Raw genomic sequence first — 10,303 nt, forward strand, 5'->3', positions numbered from 1 at the left:
ATGTAATATAACCGCCTCTAACCTATACACTAACTTGATGTAACCGCCTCTAACCTTTACACTAACTTGTTGTAATGTAACCACCTGTAACCTATACACAAACTTGATGTAATGTAACCTCCTCTAACCTATACACTAACTTAATGTAACCGCCTCTAACCTATACACTAACTTGATGTAACCCCCTCACCTATACACAAACTTGATGTAATGTAACCGCATCTAACCTATACACTAACTTGATGTAACCCCCTCACCTATACACAAACTTGATGTAATGTAACCGCCTCTAACCTATACACTAACTTGATGTAATGTAACCTCCTCTAACCTATACACTAACTTGATGTAATGTAACCGCCTCTAACCTATACCCTAACTTGATGTAACCGCCTCTAACCTATACACAAACTTGATGTAATGTAACCGCCTCTAACCTATACACTAACTTGATGTAATGTAACCTCCTCTAACCTATACACTAACTTGATGTAATGTAACCGCCTCTAACCTTTACACTAACTTGATGTAATGTAACCGCCTCTAACCTATACACTAACTTGATATAATGTAACCGCCTCTAACCTATACACTAACTTGATGTAACCGCCTCTAACCTATACACAAACTTGATGTAACCGCCTCTAACCTATACACTAACTTGATATAATGTAACCACCTGTAACCTATACACAAACTTGATGTAATGTAACCTCCTCTAACCTATACACTAACTTGATGTAACCGCCTCTAACCTATACACTAACTTGATATAATGTAACCACCTCTAACCTATACACAAACTTGATGTAACCGCCTCTAACCTATACACTTACTTGATGTAACTGCCTCTAACCTATACACTAACTTGATATAATGTAACCGCCTCTAACCTTTACACTAACTTGATGTAATGTAACCTCCTCTAACCTATACACTAACTTGATGTAATGTAACCTCCTCTAACCTATACACTAACTTGATGTAACCGCCTCTAACCTTTACACTAACTTGATGTAATGTAACCTCCTCTAACCTATACACTAACTTGATGTAATGTAACCGCCTCTAACCTATAACCTAACTTGATGTAACCTAGCCGCCTCTGAAGTCTTCCATATAAAGCAAGCCATGCAGGAATGGATGGCGGACACCTGCATAGTGTTCCGTCACGCCACAGCTTCAGACAAAAATAAAATTAAAATACAAAATGGAGTAGGGTAGGTCATTTCTGAATTCATAGTTGCAGAGTTTTGAGTTTGAGCAATTTACAATGTTGAACAGTAAAAGACCGAACTATGGCGACACTCTTTCCTGTTAAAGAGGAGATAAGCCTTAGTGTAATACTAACTTACTTGATTGTCTCCTGTGTTTATTTTTAGATGTATGTCACAGCTAGGCATGACGGGAGGAACTCAGATTCTCAACCTGGAGGCGCCTGGGTGTCGCAATGTAAGGCCCTGTGTGTGTGTGTGTGTATCTCTGTGTGTGTTTGTGTGCATGGGGAGTAGTATTATACCACTGTCTAATAACGATAAACTTACATCACCCACATTAGCTCCATTTTAGCGCCAACAATATGCTTCTTTAACCCCCCCCCCACACACACACACAAACACACATAGCTTCACACACATCACACCCTCTTACATCACCCACATTATCCCCCTTACACCCCCACTTATACCAGACTTTCTGCCCCCCCCCCCCCGTCATATGTTGTCCCCCCCCCCCGTCACATGTGTCCCCACCCCCCCAGGGCTTGATGTACCTCCACGAGCTGGGCCACGCCATCGGTCTGGTCCACGAGCACCAGCTGCCTGACCGAGACGAGTACATCAGCATCAACTTCTCCAACGTCGTGGCGGACATGCAGATCTGGTTTGAGAAGTACTCATCAGAGGAGGTCAACACGTACGGCGTGCCTTATGAATATGCATCAGTCATGCATTATGGGATCTCGGTAAGCTTTCAGAGGCCACTCAAATATTTTCAACGGGAAGAGGTTAAAGTAAGCAATTACATAGTCTGGGGTTGTTTTCTTTGAAGAAAAAACCTGCAATAAAAATTTAAAAAAAAAAGCATTCCTCATTTTACATTAAAAGTGTAAACATTTTAAGTAGGAGTATTTTTTTTTTGTTTTGTGTTTAGGAGCGTACTGTTCAGTGGCCAAGTTGGTTGGTTTTAGCCTTTAGGTTATTATTATAAGTAGGCTTTTTTTTCTCATATCCAGTTGGCAGTTTGGCTTTTGTAACCAAATTTTAAAATTTACATTCTCTTAGATTTCTTAAAATTCAATTTCCTTTTTCCAAGAGAAACACTGTATACAAACATGAAAGCACAACAGTACTCCGTCAACCATCAACTGTCGGTAAAGTTCATGTTTTTAAAATCATGAACCAAAATTAAAATCTGTTTTCCCGCCAGGCTTTTTCTAGGGACCAGAAGAAGCAGACGATCCGAGCGTTAGACGAAAGCCGGGAGCAGGAGATAGGAGCTGTGAGAACCAGAAAGCTGGCCTTTTCAGACATCAAGGTCGTCAACCTGATGTACGATTGCGGCAGTAAGTCAACTTTTTCTGTAACAAACTCAAATGTCTCAGTAACAAAGTAAACAGTTTCAGTAACAAATCCAACAATTTCAGTAACAAAGTCAACCTTTTCAGTAACAAAGTCAAACCTTTCAGTAATAAAGTAAACAGTTTCAGTAACAAAGTAAACAGTTTCAGTAACAAAGTAAACAGTTTCAGTAATATCTAGGACATTCGGTCTCATATGGTGGGTTACTTGCGTTAATTTCAAATTTGAGCACACTCAGTTGTAACACGTACCCGGCACTTGTCATAAAACATCATGCGACACAGTTATCTCTACATAATACAGGAACACGGTTTTACTTGACTTCATCACCTCCATACAACTTTAACATTATCTCCCTTATATACCTCACAATACTCACACTACCTAAATTACCTCCCTTACATAAGCCACATTACCTCCCTTACATAAGCCACATTACTTCCCTTACCTAGCGCGTATATTTCAGAAAACTGTCCACCTGACCCCACCTGCAAGACGCCGGGTTACCTGAATAAAACCTGTCACTGTGTGTGTCCCCTGCAGGTCAACTGTAGTCAGGAGAACTTCCACCTCGGCAAGGGTGGGGGGTGGAGGCCGGTGGAGGGTAGGTGCTAGGGTGGGGAGGGGTGGATGTAGGGGTGGATGTAGGGGATTCTAGTAGATCTATTCACGAGTTGTTTAGTTAGCACTGACTGGCCGACGGTTCATTTTCATGCACTAAATAAATTTAGTTTCGTTGTTTATATGAAAATATTGGGGAAAAAACAATATAAAACACATAAAAAACAATTAATTAGCACAGCACACACACACACACACACACACACATACACACACAAATACAAGAGAAAAGCAGAAAAACACACTGACTACATAAGTGACAGAAAACTATTAGACGACCATCTAGCCCAAAAATGCCCATTTTATTAAAAAAAAAAAAAAAAAACTGCGATTAAATAATTTTGAAAAGCACCGATTAATAAATCACCAAAAGAAATCGCCCAAAATAACTGACCTACTTTTCCCCAGAGTGTCGAAACATCTGGAACGACACGGACTGTGAGCCGTGGGCCAAGCGGGGAGAATGTGACCGGAATCCGGTCTGGATGAAGGAAAATTGCCGGAAGTCGTGCAAGAGGTGTCCTCAAGGTCACGTGTCTGTGCATGTGTTTGTCGGTTATGTGCGTGTGTTTGTCAGTTGTAGGCTAAATTAAAATAAATTAATAAAAAAAAAATAAAGGTGGTAAATAAAACTCGTGACCATTGTATGACATTACAATAATCTAGCCCCCCCCCCCCCCACCAACATTACTAAAACCTTAACCCCCCTCCCCCCACCCCCCCCCCCCCCCTCCCCCACCAACAGACTGCAAAAACTTCCAGAACGACACGGACTGCGAGAGTAGAGCTAAAAATGGAGAGTGTAAAACTAATCAGACCTGGATGGCGGAAAACTGTAAGAAGGCGTGCAACCTGTGCTGGGACGGTAGGTTTTTGTAGAAGGTTTGTAGAAAGAAAGGTTCGTGTAGAAGGTTTGTAGAAAGAAAGGTTCGTGTAGAAGGTTTGTAGAAAGAAAGGTTCGTGTAGAAGGTTTGTAGAAAGAAAGGTTCGTGTAGAAGGTTTGTAGAAAGAAAGGTTCGTGTAGAAGGTTTGTAGAAAGAAAGGTTCGTGTAGAAGGTTTGTAGAAAGAAAGGTTCGTGTAGAAGGTTTGTAGAAAGAAAGGTTCGTGGAGGAGGTTTGTAGAAAGAAAGGTTCGTGTAGGTTTGTAGAAAGAAAGGTTCATGTTGGAGGTTTGTAGAAAGAAAGGTTCGTGGAGAAGGTTTGTAGAAAGAAAGGTTCGTGGAGAAGGTTTGTAGAAAGAAAGGTTCATGTTGGAGGTTTGTAGAAAGAAAGGTTCGTGGAGAAGGTTTGTAGAAAGAAAGGTTCGTGGAGAAGGTTTGTAGAAAGAAAGGTTCGGGTAGGAGGTTTTTAGAAAGAAAGGTTCATGTTGGAGGTTTGTAGAAAGAAAGGTTCGTGGAGAAGGTTTGTAGAAAGAAAGGTTCGTGTAGGCGGATTGTAGAAAGAAAGGTTCGTGGAGGAGGTTTGTAGAAAGAAAGGTTCGTGTTGTAGGTTTGTAGAAAGAAAGGTTCGGGTAGGAGGTTTTTAGAAAGAAAGGTTCATGTTGGAGGTTTGTAGAAAGAAAGGTTCGTGGAGAAGGTTTGTAGAAAGAAAAGTTCGTGTAGGCGGATTGTAGAAAGAAAGGTTCGTGTAGGTTTGTAGAAAGAAAGGTTCGTGTTGGAGGTTTGTAGAAAGAAAGGTTCGTGTAGGAGGTTTGTAGAAAGAAAGGTTCGTGTAGAAGGTTTGTAGAAAGAAAGGGAGGTTGTAGAAAGAAAGGTTCGTGGAGAAGGTTTGTAGAAAGAAAGGTTCGTGTGGGAGGTTTGTAGAAAGAAAGGTTCGTGTAGGAGGTTTGTAGAAAGAAAGGTTCGTGTAGGCGGATTGTAGAAAGAAAGGTTCGTGGAGGAGGTTTGTAGAAAGAAAGGTTCGTGTAGGTTTGTAGAAAGAAAGGTTCATGTTGGAGGTTTGTAGAAAGAAAGGTTCGTGTTGTAGGTTTGTAGAAAGAAAGGTTCGTGTTGGAGGTTTGTAGAAAGAAAGGTTCGTGTAGGAGGTTTGTAGAAAGAAAGGTTCGTGTAGAAGGTTTGTAGAAAGAAAGGTTCGTGTAGGTTTGTAGAAAGAAAGGTTCGTGTAGGAGGTTTGTAGAAAGAAAGGTTCGTGTTGGAGGTTTGTAGAAAGAAAGGTTCGTGTAGGTTTGTAGAAAGAAAGGTTCGTGTAGGAGGTTTGTAGAAAGAAAGGTTCGTGTAGGTTTGTAGAAAGAAAGGTTCGTGTAGGAGGTTTGTAGAAAGAAAGGTTCGTGTTGGAGGTTTGTAGAAAGAAAGGTTCGTGTAGGAGGTTTGTAGAAAGAAAGGTTTGTGTAGGAGGTTTGTATTGGGAAGGTAGGTTCATTTAGGAGGTTTATGTCGGGACTCTTGCTTTCTAACACTCGACTAACCAACTGTACTATTCTATAACCAACTGGCGCTTAAATCTTTCCCCAACTGCTAACGCATGATGTTTGCGTCTTCACAGTGTGCAGGGTGTTACTGTTGTGTGCTACGACGTGTGTTGCAGTGTGTGTTACTGTATCTTATATGTGATGCATGTGTGATGCAAGGTGTGTGTAGCAGGGCGTTACTGTATGTTGTGTGTACTTTCACACTGTAAGAACTCATAGAATGACACAGAGTGTGTTGGAGTGTGTGTTACTGTATCTGTTGTGTACTTCCAGACTGTAAGAACTCCTGGAACGACACAGAATGTGACACGTGGGCTAAAAACGGCGAGTGTTCGGCCAACTCGGTATGGATGAGAAGCAACTGCCAGAGATCCTGCAACAGTTGCCACGATGGTATACATTTTTTTCTCACTATCTCGCGATGGTATACATTTTGTTTCTAACTATCTCGCGATGGTATACATTTTTTTCTCACTATCTCGCGATGGTATACTTTTTTTCTCACTATCTCGCGATGGTATTCGTTTTTTTTCTCAATATCTCGCGATGGTATTCGTTTTGTTTTCTCACTATCTCGTATCGCGATGGTATTCGTTTTGTTTTCTCACTATCTCGTATTGGTTTACATTTTTTCACTTTGATGGTATACTTTATTCCTACATCATGACGGTAGGTGTAAACTTTTCCCACTACCCTGTGTATCTTATTATTTCCCATTTAACTTTTTAAATACTCTTACATGAAACGAAAGCTGCTTACATAATGTGTAACGTATCCAAATTCGTTTTCTGAGATTCAGGGGTTCTGTCAGATATTTTTTCTCCAGGGGTGCAACTTAAAAAAAAAATGTTTGGTTTTAAGATGAAGAGATGCCTGAAAGAAACTCTTGCTAAACTAGATCGCATCAGTGAGCCCAACCAGCGAAAATGGGAAAAAATAAGTGAGATAAAAAACCAGGTGTATTCTACTTCATCTACCATAAGTAGGTATTACTTTACTGTTTACAGAATGCACAAATTACCACAATAACAATGAATGTGAAGACTGGGCAAGAAACGGCGAATGCAGAAAAAACCCGAAGTGGATGACTGAAAATTGCCGAAAATCTTGCAAGAAATGTTTTGATTGTAAGTTTTATTTTTAGACGATCATTCCATGAAACTTGGAATAACATAGTTCTAAAGTTTTCAGAAAACGTACAGCTCGTATAGGTTTAAATTCTGCTTTACAGCCACAAATTGCAAAAATCCTGGCCACAAAATAAAACTATGCCACTGTGTGTGTCCCACAGAATACGAAGAAAATTCTGAGAGTCTATTTGTCGAAAGGTGGGATGAAAATGCAGGTAAATCCAAATTAAGTGTTCTGACCTATTGATTAACTATTATTGTATTAGTTATAGTAATTTCAGACTTTTAAAACATATACAAACTAGAAAAATATCATTGATAATAAAATTAGATTAATGCTATTGAAAATCCAGTAAAGTAGATAGTAATTATAAATTAATTATATTTATATATTACATTATTACAATTATAATTAATGTATGTATGTAATGATGATTTATGTTACAATTACAACATTATAACACATTACTACACCATCATAATAATAATATAAAAATAATTAAAATATGAATACATTACATTAACATTGTATCATAATGATCATAAATAACATACTAAAAAGAATAATTTAGAAAAATATATGAAATCAATTATATTATATAATTTATAACCCTACCCTTAACTTTTTAACTTATTTTTAAAAATATTCTGATTGAAATAAAATTTTAGTATTTATTACTTTTTAATTTTATCCCTCCAGAATGTAAAAATAAATGGAAAAATGAGACTGAATGTGAAACCTGGGCACTCAATGGTGAATGTAAAATAAACAAACATTGGATGAGGAAAAACTGCAAAAAATCTTGCATGAACTGTACTGATGGTAGGTTCTTATCCCAGTCTTAAATCCTGGATGTATGGTAAAGCAGTAGCCTATCCCCTTAAGATGCTATATGGAGATGAAATATATTATGTTATTCTTCACCCAATGCCCTCTGTTTTCCTCAGACTGTAAAAATATTTGGTCAGATACAGAATGTGAGAACTGGGCCAACACTAGCCAGTGTGAGATCAATAGAAACTGGATGGAAAAACACTGCCAGCAATCTTGCAGTGCTTGCTCCAACAGTACTTTAAATGGTATGTACCAGCTGATCACTTTCTCTCTTCTTTTCAGAACTTTCTTTAGCTGCTGTAGTTGTGTTTACTGTCATTGATATGTCACTTGTTAGTTGATACATGTCATGCACTTAATACCAGTTTTATAAATTCATTTTCATTTAGGCACACTTATTAATTCTACATACACAGTGATAAATACTGCAGACACCGTGAAGAATGCTAGTGTAATGCACACTACAGCAGTAACATCTACTGCAACATCAGAGTCAAATAATGAAACAAAAAATGTAACATTGGTCACCACTGGAACACACAATCAACAAGTGAGTGTGTCACCATCAACCATCGCGTCACCACCACCCACCATGCCACAGCCACCAACAACAGCTAGGACTACATCAGCTCCAGTACTAAAAAAGCCAGGTTGGTGCATCTGTGTGAAGCTTTTTTCTGTGTTTTTTACTTATTTATTTACAGCACTAATTAATTCTTGTTTTGGTGATTTTAATTAATTATCTATTTTCTGCATGTTTATCCATGTTAATTACATCTCTAGTCAACCCTTTTGTTTTCTGTATTTTAACTTGCTGTTTTTTTCTTTACATAAATGAATTTGAAAAAGAAATGATTAGAATATATTTGGTGTTCCGATAGCAACCTGCATCAACAAGTGGGGAGACAAACCCTGCGGCCTTTGGCAGGCCAGAGGGGATTGTAAATTTAATTCAGCCTGGATGAAACGCAACTGTGCTCTGGCCTGTGATAGCTGTGATGTCTAAACTTTTAACTGACCCCTAAAATATTGACTGACCCCAAAACTTGGACAGTGATACCTCAGACTTTATTGACCCCAAGAAACCTGATTCAACTTCAGTGACACCTCACACACATACACATCAACTAATGTAAGAATCTGCTAAAGATTTGAACTTGACTCATAACAAAATACTTGTCAGTAACCATTAAAACAATGTGTAAATAGTTTCTTGTAACCCCTACAGATTTTACTATGACTTGAGAGGAACTCTTACCATTTTATTTGGGCATAAAAAGTCTCATGTATTGCAATTGTTTTGAATGCCATAAAAATGATCAACGCCTTACTTAAGACAGCTGACTAAAACGGACTTTGACTTCTTCATGATCACAATAAGCCCATCTCAGTACTAACCTCATTAGCATTTAGTTCACTTGCTGTATGCTCACTTTCTCCATCAGCTATGATAAGTTTTTGAATAATTTTGTTACATGTTAAAATAAATCAAATGAGTTACAAGCTTTGTTGGGCTATTTTTTTATACCAGTGTCTGAAAAATCTCTTTGATTGTTAGATGTAAAATGTTTTCTCATATAACTTCCTTAACACTCTCAACCGGCCCTAGTGGCCACGCAACACCCCTATTTTTGGAAGTGGTGACAGTGACAGCCAGTGACAGGGAAAATCAAATCATCAATATTTGCTTTTTAAAATATTTTTAAATGAAGAAAATCAAGTATAAAAAATAACTCATAGTTCTCTATTTCTTTATTAAATGCTTGTATTACATGTCATATTTCTGAAGGACAATTTTAATCATCATATTTGTTACACAAAAAATAGTCAAAACAAAAAAGGATTTGTTCCCTGTCTGACCTTGTTTAGTTTTGGTTATATTGTGACAAATTGGTCTATCCAAATACCACAACATAACAATAGTTATAACAATCTAATATTGTCCAATATAATTCAAATAATTTTTGTTCATCGTCTAAAAACCACTAAAAAGTGCTATTTTGTAGTCAAACATTAGGCTTGAGGATTGTTTTTTTATCCTTTCCATGAAATCAAAGTATAAATCATGAACAATTTCTACAAGTACTGGTGGTAAACCTTAAGTAGGTGGTTAATTTCCCAGCATACACCTGTGCTCAACACTAGCTCATACAAGAGCAAGTGTTTTTTTTCTTCTGCTCACAACTAAAAGTTTTTGTACTGCATGACAAACTGGCCACAGCTGAGAGTAATTGTTGCAGTAAAAATAGGTTTACATAATACAGCGGTGTCAGTTGCTTATGTTTGGGAAAATATTTTCCAACAGCTATCAAAGCCCTTGTTGCTGGTGATGAAGGCTAGACATTGTGTTGGTAACTACATCCTAGCACAGGAAATGAGAATCTTTAAACAAGGCAATTCTTTGTTTAGTTTGAGCAAGCGTTTTTTTTATGGCAGATACAGAAACCTTGTTACCTTTAAAGGCATGGTAGTAACATAAAGGCTGCCTACAGTAGTTCAAACAATCTTCAACTAACAGTTCATCTACCGCTGACCTACCCAGTATTTAACAACTTGACTGGCGTGCTCAACATCCTTCACAAAAAAAGTTTTTTATTTGTTGATATTTGCTCCACCAGACTAGTGCAACAAGGCTCAGTGCTCCATATTTTTTTATTGGCAAACCTAAACTGACATTATATAACCATACAATTATTACTCGGGGAGATTACATACAAGAACAAGCCTGCAT

The 10,303-nt window shown here is 38.0% G+C and overlaps 1 protein-coding gene across 1 annotated transcript; it reads left to right on the forward strand.

Annotated features, from left to right (window-relative positions):
- Positions 1 to 1,131: 1,131 nt before the first annotated feature.
- Positions 1,132 to 7,913, forward strand: LOC131935783 (zinc metalloproteinase nas-13-like). The gene is made up of 13 exons (XM_059292430.1): positions 1,132 to 1,220; positions 1,383 to 1,452; positions 1,760 to 1,963; positions 2,428 to 2,563; positions 3,046 to 3,183; positions 3,609 to 3,728; positions 3,946 to 4,065; positions 5,881 to 6,000; positions 6,615 to 6,734; positions 6,839 to 6,952; positions 7,438 to 7,560; positions 7,686 to 7,805; positions 7,855 to 7,913. The coding sequence occupies exons 1-13, from the start codon at positions 1,132 to 1,134 to the stop codon at positions 7,911 to 7,913; spliced, it is 1,533 nt and encodes a 510-aa protein (XP_059148413.1).
- The last annotated feature ends 2,390 nt before the right edge of the window (positions 7,914 to 10,303 follow it).

The sequence above is a fragment of the Physella acuta genome, unplaced genomic scaffold (genome assembly GCF_028476545.2).
Source record: "Physella acuta isolate Inbredline_101_S28 unplaced genomic scaffold, ASM2847654v3 ptg000159l, whole genome shotgun sequence".
Taxonomy (NCBI): domain Eukaryota; kingdom Metazoa; phylum Mollusca; class Gastropoda; family Physidae; genus Physella; species Physella acuta.

Coding starts and splice junctions, on each gene's coding strand:
- LOC131935783 (XM_059292430.1), top strand. CDS start 1,132: ATGCAGGAATGGATGGCGGACACCTGCATAGTGTTCCGTCACGCCACA. Junction 6,735..6,838: donor TTGCAAGAAATGTTTTGATT/GTAAGTTTTATT, acceptor TCTGCTTTACAG/CCACAAATTGCAAAAATCCT. Junction 7,806..7,854: donor TTGCAGTGCTTGCTCCAACA/GTACTTTAAATG, acceptor TCTTCTTTTCAG/AACTTTCTTTAGCTGCTGTA.